We start from the raw sequence: 24,096 nt of genomic DNA, 5'->3' as shown, positions 1-24,096 counted from the left end.
TCCCGCTGCCTCGGCAAAACAGCCCACAGAATTAAGGACCCCACGCACCCCAGACATTTCTTTTTCCACCTTCTTCCATCGGGAAAAAGATACAAAACTCTGAGATCACGTACCAACTGACTCAAGAACAGCTTCTTCCCTGCTGCTGTCAGATTTTTGAATAGACTTACCTTGCATTAAGTTGATCTTTCTCTACACCCTAGCTATGACTGTAGCACTATATGCTGCACTCTCTCCTTTCCTTCTCTGTGAATGGTATGCTTTGTCTAGACAGCATGCAAGAAACAATACTTTTCACTGTGTACTAATACATGTGACAATAATAAATCAAATCAAAAAACCTTTAATTGCTTCTCAACAATTTCTCAAAGGTCAACTTCCAAAATCAACAGCAACATCAAACAACAGTGGCTTGCAATTATTGAGTATCTTTGACTTGAAAGAACATTGCAGGGGACTGCACAGCAGTGAAACAGATAGCAACTAGTACAAGAATTAAAAAGGGACTGGCTGTGAGTCGGCATTTAAAGTTGCGGAGAGAAATAACAAGAGTGGGGGTTCAGGAAAAATATTTCAAACAGCAGACCTAAGTAATGAATGTCTCGAACACAATACTGAAGGGGGATGGGATGCACAGTGACCCAGATCAGAGGACTGAAGAACACAGGCTGGAATGGAGCAGATTGCAGATGTAAGGTGCAGCAAAGTCACTGACGGAAAGGTGTGTGCATTTTCCTCATGTCCATAGCAGATTTCAAGCCCAAAGCAAAAGCAAAAGACTGCTGGAAATCTGGAATAAAGACGGAAAATGATGAAACACTCAAGAGATCAGGCAGCATCTGTAGGGAGAAAAACATCTACATTTCAGGTTGGTGATTCTTCATCAGCAAATCTGACTTCAGACCTAAATCAGACGAAATAGTGACAGTTTTACATTCAGATGGTGCCATCTGAAGGAGGCAAGTGAAAGTCTGACAACCAACGAGGTGCGTCAATGTTAAAAAACTGTTTTCCAACACTGTGAGGACAGGACAAAGGGAACTTAATTCTATCGGAGATGGAAAAGCATGCATTGCCAGGATCTGGAAAAATCTGTGTTCCAAAATAGTCCATTCTGAGAAATGCCTTGAAACATTTCAGTAATGAGGCAAAAATAAAATACAAATACTTCTAGTTCATTACATCCTCCACGTTGATGGCCATAAGGTGCACTCAACAAATTTAAAAATTTCATTGATAATTTATTGACATGTTTATAAGCCTGTAACTTTCCAAGAAAAATTACAGGATGAATTTTAATTTGGACACAGTATAGGAGGCCACCCATCCACTTCCTACTGCTCCTGCCATGTGACCTAAGGCACTTTGAGAGTGGGGTTCCATCACTCATCAAATCCTACAGTGCAGAAGGATGCCATTCCGCACAAAAAATCTGCACCGACTCTCTGACAGAGCATCTTACCCAGGCCCAATCCCTTTAACTCCATTTATTTACCCCACTAATCCCCTCCAACCTACACATCTTTGGATATTAAGAGGCAATTTAGCATGGCCAATCAACCTAGCCTATGTGTCTTCGGACTGTGGGAGGAAATCGGAACACACGGAGGAAACCTATATAGACATTGGGAGAACGTGCAAACTCCATGCAGTCCACCCCAAGGTCAGAATTGAACCCGGATCCCTAGCACTGTGAGGCAGCACTGCTAACCATGTACTTCGATCCAGTAAGCTAGACTGGCCACGTCAGTGCTATGGTGCAGCCAATGGGAAATTAACTGATTGGGGAAGTCAAGAGGAGGCACAGCAAGGGACCAAGAATTTATGTGAGACCAGAAGCATTAGCCTTCCTTATCCTATGAAAATAGAAGATGACAAATGTTGTAGGCTGTTTTTCAGTGGTCTTCGGTAGCTCTGAGATGACCAAAGGTCAGGTTGCTCAACACCAGTACATATCTCAACCACAGAATGCAGTCAAACTATATATTCTTCCTTTTGGTAATAGAAGAGCAAGGGACTGAGATCTGGGTACACCATGTCCTTTAATCTGTATCTCACAGAAATACTCCCAAAGTAAAATGCAAGCTTCCTCTAGACACAAGGTCGTGGGAAACAATCTGGTTGTGAGAAGTAATGGAAACATGGTACAGCTAATGGGAGGCCAGAAGTTCAATGAAGGGAAGTGCAGACTCATACTGATGATATAAAGCCATAGGTTTTTAAACCAAAATATTTGATATTTTTGAAGTGTTGCTTTGAAGTAGAAATTACAGTTACACTGAGTATTTCCTGGGCTTATTTTGTAATTCTTTTAGCTGTCTATTTTCTATGACAATTTCCTCATGTTTTTCAATCTTTAAGTAGTATGAGTATGATGGTAATTGTTAATGAATTGTTATTAAATATGTTAACTGTACTTAGGAGCACCAGGTCTTTTTTTAATATCATCAAACTGAATGGATGGAATTTTCCCAGTTCAATGGAGGCACGTTCGGGAGTGGAGGCAGTGTGACTGGGAAAATTATAGAAAATTAAGCTGGATTGGTATTCCAGTGATCCCACCTTCTTCCAGCTTTCCTGAGTTATGCTGGGAGTGAAGTGGACAGACTCCAGCTGAAGTAGAATGCCAACTGAATTACACAGGCGGAAATTAACGTAGATTGTCTCTTTCCTAACAGAGCTGGAGTCCGATGCTATCTCCAAACCAGCAGGTTGGAGAAGCCAAGTGCACAGAGGGAAGAATATCCCCAGTGAAACTGACAAGATGTGAAAGTTCTGATTGGGCACACTAAAAAGCTCCAGCCATGGCCAGGTGAGAGGCCGGTGCTATCACTGCTTGACAGGTCATTACCAACTACTGTGAAGAAATGTCACCTGTCTAGTCCTTCACCCGTCTTTGGACGCATTTTGCTGCTGCAGCCTTCAGGTCACTGCTCAGGGTCTAGGGCAGGAGACTCACTACCAACAACAGAAGTAGAGCTGCCTTCCCTTCAGCCAAATATCCCTTCACAAGGCAGAATATATGGCCACAAGATTCAAGTGGAGGCAAGACCTCCTCCTCCACCCCCAACCAAAACATTGGTCCATAACTTCCATTTCCTGGGATGTTGTACCTTGGGGGGTTACGCCAAAGGTGTGTTGAGGGAACCACATAAGGATTGCACAACAATTTTTAAATTTCCATTTGTCAGTTATTAAGCACTGGATGCTCTGATTTAGATCTCATCTTTAGATGGTTTCGACTGTCTTAGCAAACTAGTTGTGTCAAAAAAATTAGAAGAATTAAAAACACTTCTAACTCCTGGGTAATTGTACTTGGAATCACCTTATCCCCACACCCCACTGCGGCAACATCCCCATCCCGTTTGATTATCCTTCCCAAAATCCAGCTACCCCGCCCCCTGTTTGCCCTCCTAACTCCCAAGTTACACCCCATTCTTCCAGCCACCATCACAAACCACATCCCTGATCATCACCCTGCCTCTATCATCCCCCCTCCCACGGACCAATCAACCACTTCCTCACTGACCACCCGACCCTGCCACATTGACCACATGGTCTCCCCCCCCCACCTGACCCATTCAGCATTTCCACCTTCCATCCCATGCCCCCAACATGCCTGGCTTGTCAAAGTGGCCAGACCTTCAAACCTACCTAGTGATTTGATTTGATTTATCATTGTCACATGCATCAGCAAACAGTGAAAAGTAGGCGCTATATAAAGCATACTGTTCGTAGAGAAGGAACGAGGGAGTGCAGAATGCTGTGTTACAGTCACTGCTAGGGCACAGAGAAAGATCAACTTAATGCAAGATAGGTTCATTCAAAAGTCTGATGGCAGCAGGTAAGAAACTGTTCTTGAGTCAGTTGGTACGTGACTTCAGACTTTTGTATCTTTTTCCTGATGGAAGAGAGAATGTCCAGGGTGCGTGGGGTCCTTGATTATGCTAGCTGCTTTGCCAAGGCAGCGGGAGGTGGAGACAGCATCAATAGAAAGGAGCTGTAATAACTGCAATTAATGCTGTAATAAGAGAGCATGTCTTTCTTTCTCTAGACTTTCCTGTACTCAAGCCAGGGCCTCAGCAACCCAGTGCACGGCACTATTTCCATCCAGCTCCAGTTGCAAGGTCGAGAGAGAAAGGTGCAGCTGCGCTTTACTGTGAGTAAACAGGACCAGAATGGCAGTCCGACTGTGACTGCCACTCCACAGAGGTTATGGCTCATTATCTACAAGAACAGGATCAGCTCCCTTTCAGCAATGTCTTTGTCTCAAGAAGCTCAGAGTCGCTGCTGACAACTACACCATTATAAAACAAGGTCTCCTTCCCAGTGAGAATGCACCATCAATGGCTAACATGTTGTCTGTCAGTAGAGGGTCTAGCTCCCCTCTCCCCCCTCCACCTCTTGCCAGCTTATGCGTTCTCTTCTGAACAAACAGAAAGCTGAGAGGTGCAATGGCTGGTAATAGCTTGTGTGTAAGACATAATTTGTGCAGAATGACTGTGAGGTATGGGTGTGAGAGGGCAATAAGATGCAGGCAAGTTTGATTGTTAGCCCCTCACACAGGCACATGAGATGGATGTGCGGCACTGCAAAGTGCATCAGCCTGAGACATGCTGTATAGGAGATTGCTGGGCAGGTCAGAATGTGAGGTTTGGCACTTCAATGTGTACGCCATAAATCTGCCATATCCTCTTGAGATCCTAGAACATAGAACATTACAGCGCAGCACAAGCCCTTCAGCCCTCAATGTTGCACCGACCTGTGAAACCAATCTAAAGCCTATCCAACCTACACTATTCCAATATCATCCATATGTTTATCCAGCAACCATTTAAATGCCCTTAACGTTGGCAAGTCCACTACTGTTGCAGGCAGGGCATTTCACACCCTTACTACTCTCTCAGTAAAGAATCTACCTCTGACATCTGTTCTATATCTATTACCCCTCAATTTAAAGCTATGTCCCCTCCTGCTAGCCATCTCCATCTGAGGAAAAAGGCTCTCACTGTCCAATATCTAATCCTCTGATTATCTTATATGCCTCTATTAAGTCACCTCTTAACTTTCTTCTCTCTAACAAAAACAGCCTCAAGTCCCAGCCTTTCCTCATAAGACGTTCCCACCATACCAGGCAACATCCTGATAAATCTCCTCTGCACCTTTTCTAATGTTTCCACATCCTTCCTATAATGCGGCGACCAGAACAGTATGCAATATTCCAAGCACGGCCGTACCAGAGTTTTGTACAGCTGCAGCATGACCTCATGGCTCCGAAACTGGATCTCTCTACCAATAAAAGCTAACACACCATACGCCTTCTTAACAACCCTATCAACCTGGGTGCCAACTTTCAGGGATCTATGCACATGGACACCGAGATCTCTCTGCTCATCTACACTACCAAGTATCTTACCATTAGCCCAATACTCTGTATTCCTGTTACTCCTTCCAAAGTGAATCACTTCACGCTTTTCCACATTAAATTCCAGTTGCCACCTGTCAGCCCAGCTCTGCAGCTTATCTATGTCCTTCTGTAACCTACAACATCCTTCTGCACTGTCCACAACTCCACTGACTTTAGTGTCATCCGCAAATTTACTAACCCTCCTTCTTCGCCCTCATCTAGGTCATTTATAAAAATGACAAATAACAGTGGCCCCAAAACAGATTCTTGCATTACATCACTAGTAACTGAACTCCAGAATGAACATTTTCCATCAACCGCCACCCTCAGTCTTCTTACAGCTAGCTAATTCCTGATCCAAACCACTAAATCACCCTCAATCCCATGCCTCCGTATCTTCTACAATAGCTTATCATGGGGAACCTTGTCAAATGCTTTACTGAAATCCATATACACACCACATCAACTGCTTTACGCTCATCCATCTCTTTGGTCACCTTCTCAAAGAACTCAATAAGGTTTGTGAGGCACGACTTACCCTTCACAAAAACCATGCTGACTATCCCCAATCAGTTTATTCCTTTCTAGATGATTATAAATCCTATCTCCTATAATCCTTTCCAAAACTCTGCCCTCAACAGAAGTAAGGCTCACTGGTCTATAATTACCAGGGTTGTCTCTACTCCCCTTCTTGAACAAGGGGACAACATTTGCTATCCTCCAGTCTTCTGGCAGTATTCCTGTAGACAATGATGACCTAAAGATCAAAGCCAAAGGTTCTGCAATCTCCTCTCTAGCCTCCCAGAGAATTCTAGGATAAATCCCATCAGGCCCAGGGGACTTATCTATTTTCATACTTTCCAGAATTGCTAACACGTCCTTCTTATGAGCCTCAATCCCATCTAGTCTACTAGCCTGTATCTTAGCATTCTCCTCGACAACATTGTCTTTTTCCTGTGTGAATACTGACGAAAAATGTTCACTTAGCACCTCTCCTATCTCTTCGGACTCCACGCACAACTTCCCACTACTGTCCTTGACTGGCCCTAATCTTACCCTAGTCATTCTTTTATTCCTGACATACCTATAGAAAGCTTTAGCGTTTTTCTTGATCCTACCTCCAAAGACTTCTCATGTCCCCTCTTGGCTCTTCTTAGCTCTCTTGTTAGGTCCTTCCTGGCTAACTTGTAACTCTCAAGCGCCCTAACTGAACTTTCACATCTCATCTTGACATAAGTCTCCTTCTTCCTCTTCACAAGCGATTCAACTTCTTTAGTAAACCATGGATCATCTTGGTGTATGGCTGCCAGGTTAGAGGGACAATCCACTTCATTACTTAATCAGCCACTTCTCTTCCCATGCCTTGGTTTGAGGGGCTGTCCTCTTCTCTCATGCTTGGGAGAATTTACCTCCCTTCAGTCCCTCAGATGCACCTGCAGGCAACAGGAAGCGACTTGCGTGCAGGGGAAAGCCAAATGTTGCTCAACTTTTCCAAACATGTTGTGGTCCCTTCATGGGGAGATGGTAGCATGCTGGTAATGTCCTTGGACTCAGAATCCACAGCCCAGGCTACTGTGATAACCCCACAATGGGGAATCATTGACTGATCTCCCTGTGTGGCTCACAGAGTACATGTTCCCCTGGTAATGAGGTAATGGTTGTCTGGTTGGAACTTGTCACCTAAGCCTTTTATCAAGCAGACCCAGGATTGGGCCTGCAGAACTGCAGTCCCGGGCAGGGACTAGTGTACAACACCATTGTGGCTTTGTTTTATCTTCTGTACATAAATAATGTTCTTTTCCAGTTGGTTTCCTGATTTATTACAAAATTCCACAATGGCAGCTGATGAAATTGAAATCCAAATAATCAAAAATTTGAAATTAAAATTAGGATCAGTAAGTGGTGACCATGAAACTCTGACCACGAAAGATTGTGTGGTGGTAATGCCATGGTGCTGTGCCAAGGCCCAGGCAGATCCTGGGATAGATTCAGACCCCACTCTAACACTGGTAAAATTTGAATCCAATTAATAAAATCTGAAACATTACATAAGTCTCAGTAAAGGAGACCATTAAATCATCATTGATTGTCACAAAAACCCTTTATGGAAGGAAATCTGCCACCCATACCCTGTCTGGTCTACACATGACTCCAGCCCACATCAATGGGGTTGACTCTTAACTACCTTCTGAAAAGGCCAAGCAAGCTACTCCATTGAAGAGGAATTCGGGTTGGGCAACAAATACTGGCCCTGTCAGTGATGCCCATACTCCATGAAAAGATTTTAAAAAATAGAAACTCTTCCTCTGACAAAATGGCCAGATCAACTTGCCCACCTTCCCTAACTGATTGGGCAATCTGAAGGTGGGCTATTAAATGGTTTGCCCTGGTAAAGAGCAACTGCAAGACCCACTAATCAGAGGCTTGGGTTGATTACCCCAAAATATTTCCACTTTTGTGCCAGAGTCAAAGGCAGTAAGATTCCACCCAATCGTTCCAAAATAATCTCAATTAAAATGTGTTCCTTCATTCAAACACAAAGAAATCATGCTAAAAGATTTGCTAAAACGTATCCATGAAGGAGTGTGGCACATCCAGACCATCGCTGGATTCTGTGGCTTCTCCTGCCAGCAGGATCTTCCAAGTTTGAGCTATTTGAATGGCTCACCGCACCCACCATGGGGACCTCGCCATGGCTGGGTCAGAAAATCCAGGCCCAGGGCACAAATCCAATCAAAACATAAGAACATAAGAAGTAGGAGCAGGAGTGGGCCATCTAGCCCTTCGAGCCTGCCCCGCCATTCAATAAGATCATGGCTGATCTGAAGTGGCTCAGTTCCACTTTCCGGCTTTCTCCCCATAACCCTTAATTCCCTTGCCTACCAAAAACCTATCTACCCGTGACTTAAATATATTTAGCGAGGTAGCCTCCACCACATCAACAGGCAGAGAATTCCAGAGATTCACCACCCTTTGAATTCTGTTTGCCTGAATTAAATCCTTTAATTTTCCAAGATATACCAATCGCTATGTTATTTATTTATAACATTTACAGCCTTTTATCTCACACTTTCAGCATCTGTGCTTTCTCTTTTACACTGTTGTGTATACTGTCGGTAGTATACAACAGCAATGTAGCAAGATTGTCTCTTCTCCTCACCCATCCCCAGAGATTCGATGGTCTAGCTCTTTCTCAGCTGGCACTAGCACAATGGGCCAAAGGACCTCCTTCTTTGTCATAAATCTCGATGATTCAATGAGCTCGTAATTCACAGGAAAGACATGTCTAAACAGTGCCTAATGCAGATAGTTATCCCTTAAATTTACAAAACAGTAGATGTAATCACACTTCTGCTGTCTGATGATTTCCTCTAACACGTAGAGGAAGTCGTCTGTAGTTAAGAAAAGAAATACTTGCACTTATATAGTGTTTCATGACCATGGGATATCTCAAAAGCATTTTACAGCTAATTAACAGTCGTTTCCAATGAAAACGAATGACACAAAGAGAAAAGCCACACGCCCTGTCAGCTATTTACTTCTCAACCAATATAATTTTAAGCAAGTTATCCAGTCATTATCACACTGCTGTGTGTGGGACCTTGCTGTGCACAAATTGGCTGCCGGCTCTCAAATGTTACAACAGTGATCACATTTCAAAAGCACTTCATTGTCTGTGAATAGTTGTGGGACATCCCAGGGGTCATGAAAGTTGGTGTATAAAATCCGAATCATCCTTCCTTTTGCTGTAGAGTTGTGAAAAAACAAATCTAACCTTTAATTTCCCCAGACTAATGCAAATTAGTTTTGAGTGAGCTGTAACACTGAAATGGCAGCTCCCACTGCTCCTTAATTCCGAATGCAATCAGCACTCAAGGCCTCAATGGAAATCAACAGTGCTTCCTTAGATTTACTGATGGAATTCTATTGTTTAATCATTCTAACTCTCTTTTCAACTGCTTACATTTATCAAAGATTACATATTGAAAGTCTATATTCAATTACTAAGCTTATAACATGTGCCAACTAGTTGCACCAGATACTTTGAAGATGTACTTGTATTGCCACCCACCCCCGTGTCCTGATCTCCTTTTCACCCACACGAGGCATTAGATTATTAAATACAGTTCTGGGAAATTGATCCATTCATTTTCTCCCAGTTACAATGGGGAAACACCATAAAGAGAGCTGTGGTCTATGACAGATGCAACATGCAATTATAATGGCAACGCAATATGTTCCAGCCCCAAAATGAGAACAGCAACAGTTATGTTATCTGCACTTCTCACACCGGGGAAAAACAGTTGTTTTGTCTCATAACTGAAGTGTCTCTGCAAAAGCCTCACACTGGGGAAAAAAGACAGCTTCTTCCACAATTGAAATTAAACTACATTATCGAAAAAGAGCAGAGGGATCATTCTTCTCTCTCTGGCTGTGCTGCATCTGGCTGATCAATGTCCAATTTTGATTTAATAAAAATACAGTCCCTGGTATCCACTAGCTTTGCAGATGTCTGCTGTGAAAATGGGCACTGCAGCACGTACCATTAGACTTTTTATATTTGATTACTTTTATTCACCCATTCCATTTTCATTTATGAATGTTCAGTGCAGCCAGTGGTTGTGTGTGGATTTTGCGTAAAACAGGAAGGGTAACGTGATCATTTGCCTAATCTTAATATAAAGGCCACATCCCAAAAATAGATACTTGCTTGTGTAGCCCATTCAATGCTTACCAACCACTCTTCACCATCTCGATACATTCTTCTCTGGCGGAAAGACCTATTGTAGTTGGCACCGATGGACCGAAACACATGCCACACATGCACTCACTCAAACACACACACACCAAGCTTCCCCCACCGCTGCCCCCCCTCCTCCCACACCCCGTCCCACTTCGTGCAAAAATCCTGCCCACTAATTTTAAATGCTCCTGACTTGCTGTGCATTTCCATTATTTTCCAATTGTAATTCAGATTTCTCTCATGTGTTTTTCCTTCTTCCTCTCATTTTTTAAGAAGTTCTTTTTACAAAATCAAGCGAAATGTACAATACTAGTTACCTGTACACAATAGTGACCTGTATATAATAGTTGCACATTACTAGTTACCTGTATATGAGGAACTTCAACCACTTTATTTACATTCTCCATCGACAGTGCCACGTACCACAGCGTTGCCCTGTTGGTCAATCGTTTAACACCTATGACAAAAAAAATCTCTTTTAAAATTCAAATCATCTAAAACAGCAACAGCATTCATTTGTATGGCAACTTTAGCATAATAAATTGTCCCAAGGCGTTGTGTTGGAACACAATCAGGTTGTGCTTTACACTGAGCCATACAAAGAGATATCAAGATAGATAACCAAAAACTTGGTCAATAAACAAAGAGGTAGGTTTTAAGGAATGTCTTAAAAGGAAGCAAGCGGAGGGGTTTAAGAAAGGGAATTCCAGAGTTTACTGTCTGGACAGCTGAAGGATGGCAATGATGGAGCGATTGAAAAAGGGGAAATCAGAAGTCTAGAACAAAGGTTGGGTAACACCCAAGACTCTGAGCACGAAAAAGCTCCATGCCCAAACACACAAAACTATACAATGGGACTCAGAGTTGGCACGTTGCTGAATTAACAATAGAAGGCAAAAGCATTCCCAATTAATTTTACAGAAATGAGACCTATATTGTTACAACAGTACGTCGTGTTTCTCAGAAAGAATATAGAAAACACAGCATAGGAACGTAGGGCTGTACATCACACAGAATTAAGCACAAATTATCCTGTTACATAGGTACAACCCCTCAGCACCCTACTTGCCTTTCAGACTCCCCACTCAGCCATACTCTGCTTCAGATCCCCTACTCAGCCCCCCTTCAGGCCATGCACTTCAGCATTGCCCATGGTGCACTGTCCCCTGGTATCTTGGCACTGACACCATGACCTAATGCCTTGGGCCCTAGGGGGCTTAAGGAAGCAGATCCACTTGCCACTGCTGCTATCAGGCTGCACAGGAAGGGTGCGTCAGGGGTCCTGGGTGAGCTCAGATGGGAGAAAGGTGTTGACCTCGCCTTCTGCCCCGGGACGGGGATGCTGTGGCTGGATTGCTCCTTCAAGCCCTGGCAAACCTGAAGATCACTCCTGGCATGATGATCTCAGGCAGCCCTGTGATCAACATCTGCATTCCTGCCCACGGGCTGTGAAAATTCTGAATTGCCCAGGTCATTTCCATAGAATTCCACAGGCTCACCACACTTTCAATGAAGACGTTTCTCCTCATCTCAGTCATAAATGGCCTTTTTCATATGCTGAGACCACGATCCCCTTGTTCTAGACCCCAGGAAACAACATCCTTGCATCCAGTTGGTCCAGCCCTGTCAGAATTTTATATGTTTCAATGCGATCCCCTCTCATTCTTAAGGAGGCAGGTATGGGATATGGTACATATGTAGGGATATGGGGGGTTTGCCTGGGCGGGATTGTGATTGGTGAAGACTTGATGGGCCGAAGGGCCTCTTTCTGCACTGTAGGGTTCTATGATCTACAGTCTATGATTCTTCTAAACTCCAGTGAACACAGGCCCCGCCAACCTAATCTCTCCTATATGACAATCCTGGCATCCCAGGAATCAGTCTGATGAACCTTCGCAGCACTCCATCTATGGCAAATATTGGTAAGGAGACCAAAATTGCACACAATATCTTTGGTGCTGTCTCACCAAGATTCTGTAGTAAGACATCCTTGCTCCTGTACTCTAATCTTCTTGCAATGAAGGCCAATATACCATCTGTCTTCTTAACTGTTTGCTGTACCTGCATGCTTGCTTTCAGTGACTGGCGTACAAGGACATCCATTGTATGTCAACATTTCCCAATCTATCACCATTTAAATAATAATCTGCCGTTCTGTTTTTCCGACCAAAGGGGATAACTTCGTAACTATTCACATTATACTGCATCTGCCGTGCATTTGCGCACTCACTCAACTTGTCTAAGTCACACCGAAGCTTCTTAAAATCCTCCTCACCACCCTTTCCTGCCAAGTTGTGTGCCGCCAGCAAATTTGGAAATATTACATTTGGTTCCCCCATCCAAATCTGTATTCGTTCTGCTAATTGCTTGTTTTTGTATGGTTGTTTTTTCCTTTGAGTGATTTATTTTTAATGAAGACTTTTCACCCTGAATTTGGATGACAGCACATTATTTTTCCGACAATTTTGAAAAGGTTAGAAATTATAGAAAAACCTACTTGGACTTTGGTGTAAACACCAGCTGTAAAACTTACTGCGCACCTCGAGCATGTCAGATCCAAGACACTTTGTGGATAAGGTCAAGTTCCAGTCAAAAAGAAGCACATGCTCAGTTATGGAAGCTGTCATATTACAAGCAAAAAATGAGACTATTTGGGAGCAAACCGCAAACGCCTAATGTGTATATATTGGGATATTATTTGACTTAGCACTCCAGGTGATACTTCTCATATCAGGAGGTACTATCAGGAATTCAGGTACACATCTCAGCATGTTCATGCAACTCTGCAGCCCGCACAACTTTCTGTCCGATTATTTTAATAGACTGAAATTCACAATCTCTAATCATTGATCTCCATAGCTGAAATTTTACAGAATCATAGAATCTCTACAGTGCAGAAGAGGCCAAACAGCCCATCAAGTCTGCCTGACTCTCTGACACAGCATCATACCCAGGTCCTCTCCCCTGGTCTGGCCCTCTTACTTCACATATTTGTGATGTGGAGATGCCGGCGTTGGACTGGGGTAAACACAGTAAGAAGTTTCACAACACCAGGTTTAAGTCCAACCAGTTTATTTGATAGTAATCCCACAAGCTTTCAGAAACGGTGTTTCTTCGTCAGGTGTGTGGAAGGTTCTGATCAGAGAAAGGCATATAAAAACACACTCCGTTTATAGAATACTGATTAGAATGCAAGTCTTTGCAGCTAACTTGCTATTCAAGTCTTAAAGATGCAGAGAAGGTGAGTGGAGATAGCATTAGCATAGGTTAAAGAGATGTGTATTGTCTCCAGACAGGGCAGTAAGTGAGATTTTACAAGCCCAGGCAAGGTCTCTGATCTTCGGGTAAGCGTTCTCCAAGGCGGCCTTCACGACACACAACAGCGCAGAGTCGCTGAGCAGAGACTGATAGCCAAGTTCCGCACACAGGAGGACGGCCTCAACCGGGATCTGGAGTTCATGTCGCACTATCTGTAACCCCCATGACTTGCCTTAGCTTGTAAAATCTCACTTACTGTTCTATCTGGAGACAATGCACATCTCTTTAACCTATGCTAATACTATCTCCACTCAAATTGTCTGCATCTTTAAGATTTGAATAGCAGGTTAGCTGCAAAGACTTGCATTCTGATCAGTATTCCGTAAACTGTGTGTGTCTTTATATGCCTTTCTCTGATCAGAACCATCCACACACCCGACAAAGGAACACTGTTTCCGAAAGCTTGTGGGATTACTATCAAATAAACTGGTTGGACTTAAACCTGGTGTTGTGAGACTTCTTACTGTGTACACTACTTCACATATTTCCCATGGCTAATCCAACTAACCTACACTATGGATACTAAGGGACAATTCAGCAAGCCAATCTACCTAACCTGTACATCTTTGGAGCATGGCACGGTAGCACAGTAGTTAGCACTGCTGTTTCGCGGTGCCAAGGACCTGGGTTCAATTCCCAGCTTGGGTCACTGTCTGTGTGGAGCGTGGGTTTCCTCCGGGTGCTCTGGCTTTCTCCCACATTCTGAAAGGTTAGATGCATTGACTTGAATAGGTGTGCTGAAGTGTGGCGGCTAGGAGAATTTCACAGTAACTTCATTGCAGTGTTAATGTAAGCCTTACTTGTCATGAATAAATAAACTTTGCTTTGTATGGGAGGAAACCTGAGCACCCAAAGGAAATCCATGCAAACACAGGAAGAACGTGCAAACTCCACACAGACAATCACCCAAGGCTGGAATTGAACCTGGGTCCCTGGAAGAATAACCACTCTGTCACTGTGCTCCTAGCACCAGAAGGGCTAAACTAATATTTTACCCATACGTGGTCCCATTACTGTTCAGTGTCTTGGATTTTAAGTTGCTGCTTCTCGTAAAACCATTCTGTTAAGTCATAAGGATAAAACATTCTCGCACAGACAAACCTAATGCCTCATGTGCAGTTCTACCAGATGGTCAATGGACCAGTTAAACATTTCACATTTTTATGGGCTTCATGTGCGAGAGAACTGAAACTATTAACAAAGGCCAGAGAAAATTAAACAGTAAACGAAGCACTAAAAAGACACAAATTAATTTGTGATTATTAAACAAAGGTATTGGGTATAATCTCAACAAGACAGAATTATCAAATTTTGTGAGGCAAAACCTTTTTGATTATTCCAGTGAAGATGCTTATAATAGAGACAAATTAATAATGATTCCCCACAGTGGTTGACAATTCAGGAGACATTTATGGAAATTCTTTGATGGTCACTTTCATAGGCAAAATGTTTCTTTAAGTCCAAACCTCCAGGCTTGGTCAGAAAAAACCTGCATCTCATTTTGGGCTGAAACTAGCAGTAAATCTCAGTAAGGACAAATCGGCCATTCAGGGATTGATGCAGTTTTGCCAGAATGATTCCAGCATTTACTGAGGGCACACTACGTCAACTTAATTTGTATTCCCTTGAGCTTAAAGGGTTGAGCAATGATCTAACTGAGGCAGGGAGGAGGAAGGGGTTAAATTATCAACTGATTTGATAACAGTAGATGCACAAATGATGGGGGAGTCAACAGCAAAGGTATGCGATCTTAAATTGAAAACTAGGTCAATCAGGAATGCAATCAGGCAGCACTTTCCCACAGAGACAATAGTGGAAATCTGCAGCTCTCACAAAGGTTCTGTCGATGCTGAATCAAATTAAATCAAAATGCGACTGTCACATTTTTCTGAGATGGGCAAATGAAGGGATATGGATTATAGGTGGGTGAATAGAAGCTGAGGTATAGATCAGCTTTGATCTGATTGAATAGAAGATCAGGATCCACAAGCTGAATGGTCTACTCTTGCTCCTGTGTGTTGTTGGGCAAAGGACCTGATACATCATCATTTACTTGCTGATACCTCATAATAGACAGATGCAGGACTTCTATTTAAGCCGTGCGTCCGTGTCCTATTAACCCAGTGTTTCTCCAGCCCATTCCTACCTTTCTCTCTATTTTTGACTTTCTGCACTGTTCCAGTGATGCGTAATGCAAGCTTGAAAAGCATCCATCACCTCATCTTTCTACCTCTTGTTATCCTCGCACACCTAATTTCTTTAATGATGGTTCATCTTATAGGGGTTTTTGTATCTCCTGCACATACCACTTTTGCCTTTTATCCATCTCACCTGAGCACTTTGCAGGCAATCCCACTTGTGTGTGTGTGTGTGTGTGTGCAGGGTCATTCTATATATTTTCTTCTCTCTTTTCCTGATTCTTCCTAAATGCTATTTGTCCCTTTATAAGTGAGGGTGGGTCTTATACCCAAAACATCAACTGACTTGAGTTCTCTCCATCAACTGTGTCCACAGTCTACACTGGTTTCTGTTTTCATTTCAGATTTGCAGTTTTTTACGTTTTTGTCAACTCAGTCATTTATTATGGGATGTCTCAAAAACAAATTTGGTTTCAAAATAAAGGTGATATTTCCTCTCTAAATTTTTATGACTATTTCTTGCATCTATTCATACAACTTTGAGGGTTATGTCTGTCACCTCATCCCCGAGGCTGGATTACTGTAATTACGAGAGATGGATAATAAGTCATTTGATGTTACATCCCTGCCAACGCTTCCTTTGATATTGTAGGTGACTTAACAAAGGTGTTACAAAGCATCTTATGTTTGAGGAACAACACAATTCACTGAAGTGTATTGCATTCCAATAATTCTTGTATTGCCAGCCCAAATACAAAGCACTGGCCTAAAACCAACAGTTCATTTTGCACTGACCCTTGCACAGACGCCAAAAAAAAACTTTAATTTTCAAAGCATTCAATCCTTGGTATGTGCCGCCTTGGCTGGATCAGTGCTACAATTCACCTCAGCATTTCTAGACTAGGGAGGATGGAGTAAGGAAATCAGCCAGGGTTACTAATTTTGTCCACTGCCCAGTGACTTTCAGCAAGAAAATTTACAAGTTTTGATTCCACACAAGGAAAGGATCAGGCATAAATACCTGATGTGATACCCATTGTCTTGAAGGAAGACATCCATGTGATAATAATGCAGGACAGCCAGCACCCACAAAATCATATACCAGCATGAGTCAGCATTTTCAAGATAGGATGGAAGAATATTTTCTATTAATCATCATTCCCTTAAATATCCTAATGATTGGCCAGTTTTGCAAACCATGATCCAATATTTGACGGAACTGAGCGGAGTATGCAATTTATCAACATTACGCTGATATGCTCCACAGTCCAATTCTCAATGAGCCTCAGACTTCATGTTTCTGACACGCCAAGCAGGACAACCATTTTGTGTCCGAAATCAAACCTGGCTCTAAACAAATTTATTCCACAAAGAATTTAGTTGGTACTTTATTACAATAATTTAATAAGTCTCTTTTCATGCACAGAGTAAGAACTCAATGTAAAACAACAGATGTACACTCAATCACAAAGCCACCTGAGAAACTGATGCCTATGTTCAAGAACAAAGTGACACTTGTTTTAGAAATATTAATCATTATGGGCGGCATGGTGGCATAGTAACACTGCTGCCTCACAGCTCCACATGTCCGCATAAGAATTTCAAAATTGACATTTTGCTTAACCAGGAGCCAACCCAAGATGGTGAAAACAGATTTAATCATAGAATCCCTGCAGTGAAGATGGAGTCTGGTTACCTTGTACCTGCACGTATTTACCAACGCATCCTGGGATACTAGGAGGCAATTTAGCATGGCCAATCCATTTAACCTGCATATCCAGGTGCTCTGGTTTTCTCCCATGTCCAAAGATGATCAGGTTAGGTGGAATGGCCTTGCTAAATTGCCCCTTAGTGTGGGTTAGATGGATTGACCATGGGAAATGTTTGGATTACAGGGATAGGACAGGGGAGAGGGCCTGGGTAAAATATTCTGTCAGAGAGTGGGTGCAGACTCAACAAGCCTCTTCTGGACTGTAGGGATTCTATATTATTAACAATAAATTACCATTACTTTAGTACTGACAAATCTGGTCCGACGGAGGAAGATCAATGTTTTTCTTTTTTAGTATGATGAATATTTTGTGTCAGGCATATTTTTGAAGGAGTTCTTTACATTACAGCTCAGGGTGAAAAACAATCACCGTTGTCAATTTATTTGCTTAATTTTGTGCCACACTTTAAATTCATGCTGCTGCGTGCAATTACTACTGAACGATAATTATGAAATTCCTGACTGCACTCATGGCTGATTTCTGGAGCAATGCTTTATCAGCTAATGTGTTTTACAAGACCACAGATGGCAACTGAGAAATGGGAACAGAACAACATATGTTTATTCTTTTTCTTTATTTGTGTCTTTTGTTCTCCCTCTCAGATCATAGTTATAAAGTAATTATTGACAAGTCTGCCAACATAGAAACTTGAAGGAGGAGTAGGCCATTCGGCCCTTTGAGCCTGTTCCACCACTCATTATAATCAAGGCTGATCATCAAATTTAATACCCTAATTCCCCCCTTTCCCCTGGTATCCCTTGATCCTTTTAACCCCAAGAGCTGTATCTAATCTCTTCTTGAAATCAGATAATGTTCTGGCCTCAACTATTTTCTGTGGTAGCGAATTCCACATATTCAGCGCTCTCTAGATGATGAAATTTCTTCTCACCTCAGTTCTAAAAGGTTTACCCCTCATCCTCAAACTATGACCCCTAGTTTTGGAGACCCCTCCACTGGGAACATTCTTTCTGAATCGACCTTGTCTAATCCTGACAGAATTTTATAAGTTTCTATGAGATCCGCTCTCACTCTTCTAAACTTCAATGAATATAATCCTAACTGACTGTCTCTCTTCATATAACAGACTTACCACTCCAGAAATCAGCCTGGTAAGCCTGATCTGTAATCCTCATTTGTAATCGTTCCCCAACTGTAAACGACCAATAACTGTTGCATACTGCCTATCACTGCAACAGGTCCACAGCAAATGCCATCCCCCTGGTCCTGCACTCAACCCTGGGACACCTAGATAACAAAGACACCTATGTTAGACTCCTATTTATTGACTACAGTTCAACCTTCAACACCATCATTCCTATGAGACTCACCTCCAAACTCTGTGGCCCGGGCATCGGCTCCTCCCTCAGTGACTGGATCCTGAACTTCCTAACTCATTACCAAATCAATAAGGATAGGCAACAACACCTCCTCCATGATTATCCTCAACACCGGTGTCCCACAATGCTGTGTTCTCAGCTCCATACTATATTCCTTAAACACCTATGACTGTGTGACCCAATTTCCCTCCAATTCGATTTTCAAGTTTGCTGACAACACCACCATAAGTCGGTTGGATCTCAAGCAATGACAAGACAGAGTACAGGAATGAGAAAGAGAATCTGGTGAACTGGTGTGACGAAAATAATCTCTCCCTTACTGTCAACAAAATGAAGGAGATTGTCATCAACTTCAGGAAGCATAGAGGAGAACATGCCACTGTCTACATCAATGAGGGCAAAGTGGAAAAGGTCGAGAGCTTCAGGTTTTTAGGTGTCCAGATCACCGACAACCTGTCCTGGTGCCCCCCGTCCCAACACTATAATTAAGAAAGCCCACCAACACCTCTACTTTCTCAAAGAAATTTGGCACGTCAGCTACGACTCTCACCAACTTTTACAGATGCACCATAGAAAGCATTCTTTCTGGCTATATCACAGCTTGGTGTGACTCCTACTCTGCCCAAGACCACAAGAAACAAAAGGACGTGAATATAGCCCAGCCTCCCATCCATTGACTCTGTCTACACTTCCCACTGCCTGGCAAAGCAGCCAGCATAATTAAGGACCCCACGCACCCTGGCCATTCTCCCTTCTACCTTCTTCCATCGGGAAAAAGATACAAAAGATCATGTACCAATAGACTCAAGAACATCTTCTTCCCTGTGGCTGTCAGACTTTCTCTACACCCTAGCTATGACTATAACACTACACTCTGCACTCTCTCATTTCCTTCTCTTTGGACGGTGTGCCCTGTCTGCATGTCGTGCAAGAAACAATATTTCTCCCTGTATGTTAATATATGTGACAATAACAAATCAAGTCTCGTAGTGTCACTAGATAGTAGCCATCAAAATTACCTATTAACTATATGCAGATTTATTTAATCATTGACTCTTCTCTTTTCAACCTTGATGCTGTCCTATGTTAAGCGCCATGGCTATTCATCTGTATTCCTAAGTCTAAAATTACTCACTCTTCCTAATATTTAACAAATGTGAGTGCTAATAATATCTAAAGAAATAAATATGCTCACTAGTTTAAATTTCCTTAGATTGTTATTGAAAGTTTTTCCTGTAATCTTCTCCCCATCTCTCCTGAAATTGCTGGGCAAATGGGATACTGTACCAATGGCATATCCAACGCAAGGGGCATTGAGATTGAATATCCTGAACAGAGTTGGACCAATGCTGGCATAATATAGGAAAGGAAGCACCTGCACTCATAGGCCAGGGTTTTCTGACTGCAGAAGTGGCTTGCCAGCAGAATCTTTCAGTCCCGCCAAAGTCAATAGGCATTTGTGTTACCCGCTGGCCATGCCATCAGGGAACCCAGCGTGTGTGTGTGTGTGTGTGTGTGTGTGTGTGTGTGTGTGTGTGTGGTGGGGGGGTGTGTGTGTGTGTGGAGGTGGTGGTGGTGGTCACCTTCAGCTGGATCAGAAGATATCGCAGCGGCAAGAGCTGGAAAATCCTGGCCATAAAGTATCTTTCAAAGGTCAGCCGTGGCATTGACTGTGATATAGTGCTACATTTACTCAAGGCCATGCCAAGTATGAGATCTAAACATAACTACTACTTTAGAAAGCATATGAAGATATTAGCAAGGGTGCAGATATGATTTAGGAAACCATTTCCAAGGTTGAGGAACTCCAGTTACATGGGATAGATGGGAGAAGCTGAAACTATTCTCCTTACAGAAGGTTGACATGTGATTTGATAGAGGTGTTCAAAATCATGAAAGGTCTGGACTGAAGAGATAGGAAGAAACTGTTTCCGTCTGCGGAAGGGTCAAGAGCCATTGGACACTGATTTAAAGTGGGTAACAAAAGGACCCATGGCAGTATGGAGAAAAACTTTTTTGTAAACATAGTTTATTTGAGACCTGGAATGCACTGTCAGTGTGGTGGAGGCAGATCGAATTGTGGCTTTCAGAATTAATAATTACCTGAAGGGAAAACATTTCCAAAGCCATAGGAACAGTGTGGAGGAGCTGGATTGGTTGAGTTGTTGCTTAGAATCAGCAGAGACAATGTGTGCCAGCTCCTTTTACGCTGTAGCCATTCTCTAATTCTGTGGACTGAATCACTAGGTGATACTTCAGTATAAAATAACATACTGGATTGTGCATGGTGATGTTAATTCAAATATATGTGTATTTTGTCCATGGTGGGATTCAAACCTGAAAGGTTCTGGGATTAATCCCCATTCCAGAGACACGATTTTGATCAGCGCTTCAGTGTAGTATTGAAGGAGTGCTGCAGTGTCCAATGTTGGATGAGACACTAATTCAAGCTTGACGTGAAAAATGCTGTGGTGTTATTCAAACAACGGCAGGGGAGTTCTACCGTTGATCTGTCTTATACTAATCTGTCAGCCAACACCAAAACACATTATCCAGACACTCATATTTCTGCTGCCAGTGGGATTATAGTGCACAAACCTGCCACATTTCCCTATTATAACAATGACATTTCAAAGTTCCGTCATTGATCGCAAAGTGCTTTGGGATATTCTGAGGTCATGAAAGGCTCATATATATGTCTGCTCTTTCCTTCTTATTTATTTCACTGCAATGCACGGGACCTTACTATGGACATCAGTTGCTGCATCTCCCTGCATCACAATAATGACAGCCCTTCAAAAATAACTCAATTGTTGTAAACTGCTTTGAGACATCCCAAAAGGTGTTGCAAAGTTACTCTTTCTTTCTATTCAATGTACCACCCATTAATATGACATCTAAATATTAAGTAAACCCAAGTCCTGAGAAACATGCACTAACTGATTTCCCGAGAACTGATGACAGCCTTCAATAAGGATGGAGTGATGCAAAGTTGTATAACTCATGGGTTGCCCATGGTGAGTCAGAGGTTATGCTATTTCAAGGCAGTTCTGGGGGTGGGAAAAGAGTGGGCTGGATGAAGTGCACACATGACAAGTGAGAGGATTTGTTGTGAAGCCCCTGAAAAATGCAAATCTTTTTATGTATGGCAGGCATTTCACATATATGGTGATTCATCAAAACTTCCTACCTTCTCAGTTTCCTAGTTTTTAACACTGTCAGTTTTCAGGACTTATCCATTGCTGGAAGGGGGACTGGCAATCTTGCTATCAATTCTATAAGTAATGTTAGCTTGTTACGCACATCATTCGCACTCTAAAATGTGACATTTTCAATAGGCTCAAAAGTGAGGCAGACTAAACTACATTCTGACGGGTGCCATGGTCAAAGTGCTTGCATTGTGATACTAATGCATACTTCATGCTTTGCTCAGTGTCCTTCCAAATTTAATTCTGCTACTTGGTTAAGTTTCTTCGTTCCGTCAGCGGTGATAGCTCTAGGAAGTCCCATGAGCTGACATGCTTACTGCATCGACCCCATCTTACATAGAATTTACAGCCATACGGGCAGCACAGAGGCACTATGATTAGCACTGCTGCCTCACAGCGCCAGGGGCGGTTAGGTGAATTGGCCATGCTAAATTGAGCCTTAGTGTCAGGGGATTAGCAGGGTAAATATGTGGGGTTAGGAGGATAGGGCCTGGGTGGGATTGTTGTCAGTGCAGGCTCGATGCGTCGAATGGCCTCCTTCTGCTCCACACAGATTCTATGATTCTTAGAGGGTCAGGCATTCAATGGAAAATAGTGAACACAAATCAAATGGGGCAGTAGGCTGCAAACTCCCTACTTTCACGAAATCTCCTTCCAAATAACAGCCAACGAAAATTGGACCCCTTTCCATTTATATTTAGTACACTGTTCCTATGTTTGTGAAAAACTAAAACTGTGGATTTCCAAAAACCATTTAGAGCTATTTCTGGACTGCTGATTCTAGAAGAATGTTAGAGTAATGAGTTTTGTAACTGCAGAGTAGTTATTCAGGGAGAGGTTCTACTTAATAAATTCAATATTTATACTACAAAAAAAGACAACACAATCTTATTAAGGAAATAAACTGCGATCCTAGCTATGCAAGAATTCGAGTCCCTTGAACATTCTGAGGGAAACAATTTATCCTGTGCATTGTTCAGTGAAGTCAGAAAGGCATTCACTGAGTTATAATCTCACTGCTATTTAGCCCACACAGAAAATCTGCCTTCCTGTAATGCAAACTTTTTTTTATATATGTGAAGTATTTCTTAATTCTTCCTGACACCATTGTAAATTACAATTTACAAAGGACAAAGGCATAATTTAGATAAATCTGCCTACATCATTTTCCCACAAACTGATCTAGGCTCCCAGATGAATGGAAAGATTAATCATTCCGAAGAAAGATGATGCAATTATTTATTCATATATATTTTTCATAATCTGTTAATGATGTGTTTGTGCAACACAGGCATACATCTCAATACAATGATCAGAATAGGAGTCAAAAGTGAAATGAGGTCTCTTTCCATTTCTAACTCTTCTCCCACATTTCATTTTTATACATATGCAAATTTCATCCACTAACTGAGCCATAGCAACCTGTTCTAATTATTCACTGAACTTTGCAGGAACTGAACCCTTTCGCCATCTTCAAAAGCATTTAGCGTGCAAACAAAAAGAAACAGAATGGTAAGGGGTTGTGCAAACCATTTCTTGTTTCTGGACTACCACAAGATAATAATTACATGCAGCTAAAAATGTACAAGGGTCTTGACTCAAACTGAATCTGACAGTATGCTTTTGGGAACAAGATTTGCATCACACCCAACCAAAACAATCTTGACAGGACAGTCTCTATAGCAACGATATGGAAATGTCGCGTGTCTCTTTCTGAGAACAACATCGAGCTAACCAAAAGCCGCTCTCATCCTTAATTTCTTTTGACTGCTTGCAAATTTATAGCGTACTCAAGGTGTAGTCACTGTCCACACAGCTATCTCCTTACACTTACATAAAAGAAAATTCGCAATCAAAATCAAATTGACTAGCTAACACAATGGAGTGAGAGAGTGGGTTACTGAAATATGTGATATGCCCATTCAGTATATCTCAGTCTCCTTCACAGAATACAACACACTTTCCAGAAACCTGAGGCTAATTGGAAATGACAGACAGCTAATAAATTCTGCTCCGATTATTTTCTGTTGTCAGATGCTGCAAAACATTGCTTTAAGGGAAGTGCTCAGGAAAATTTGTCTTTGTTTTAGAATTTCTCTCCCTCTCCCTAACACTTAGTTTTAATTGCAGATTTTCCATTTGTTGACTCACAGGTGGATGATTTTGAGCCC

General features: G+C 42.2%; 1 protein-coding gene across 3 annotated transcripts in view; it reads right to left on the bottom strand.

Moving 5' to 3' along the window:
• The window catches only part of acot7 (acyl-CoA thioesterase 7), a 281,598-nt gene that overhangs the window by 174,510 nt on the left and 82,992 nt on the right, over positions 1-24,096 (bottom strand). For all 3 annotated transcript variants that reach the window (XM_080214973.1, XM_080214974.1, XM_080214972.1), the window contains one exon: positions 10,517-10,608. In XM_080214973.1, coding sequence (XP_080071099.1) covers positions 10,517-10,608 — 92 coding nt within the window. The remainder of the gene's footprint in view (positions 1-10,516; positions 10,609-24,096) is intronic.

The sequence above is a fragment of the Carcharhinus amblyrhynchos genome, chromosome 30, assembly GCF_965287045.1.
Source record: "Carcharhinus amblyrhynchos chromosome 30, sCarAmb.v2.hapA, whole genome shotgun sequence".
Taxonomy (NCBI): Eukaryota; Metazoa; Chordata; class Chondrichthyes; order Carcharhiniformes; family Carcharhinidae; genus Carcharhinus; species Carcharhinus amblyrhynchos.
The sequence above is the reverse complement of the archived record's forward strand: the minus strand, read 5'-3'. Positions and strand labels throughout refer to the sequence as shown.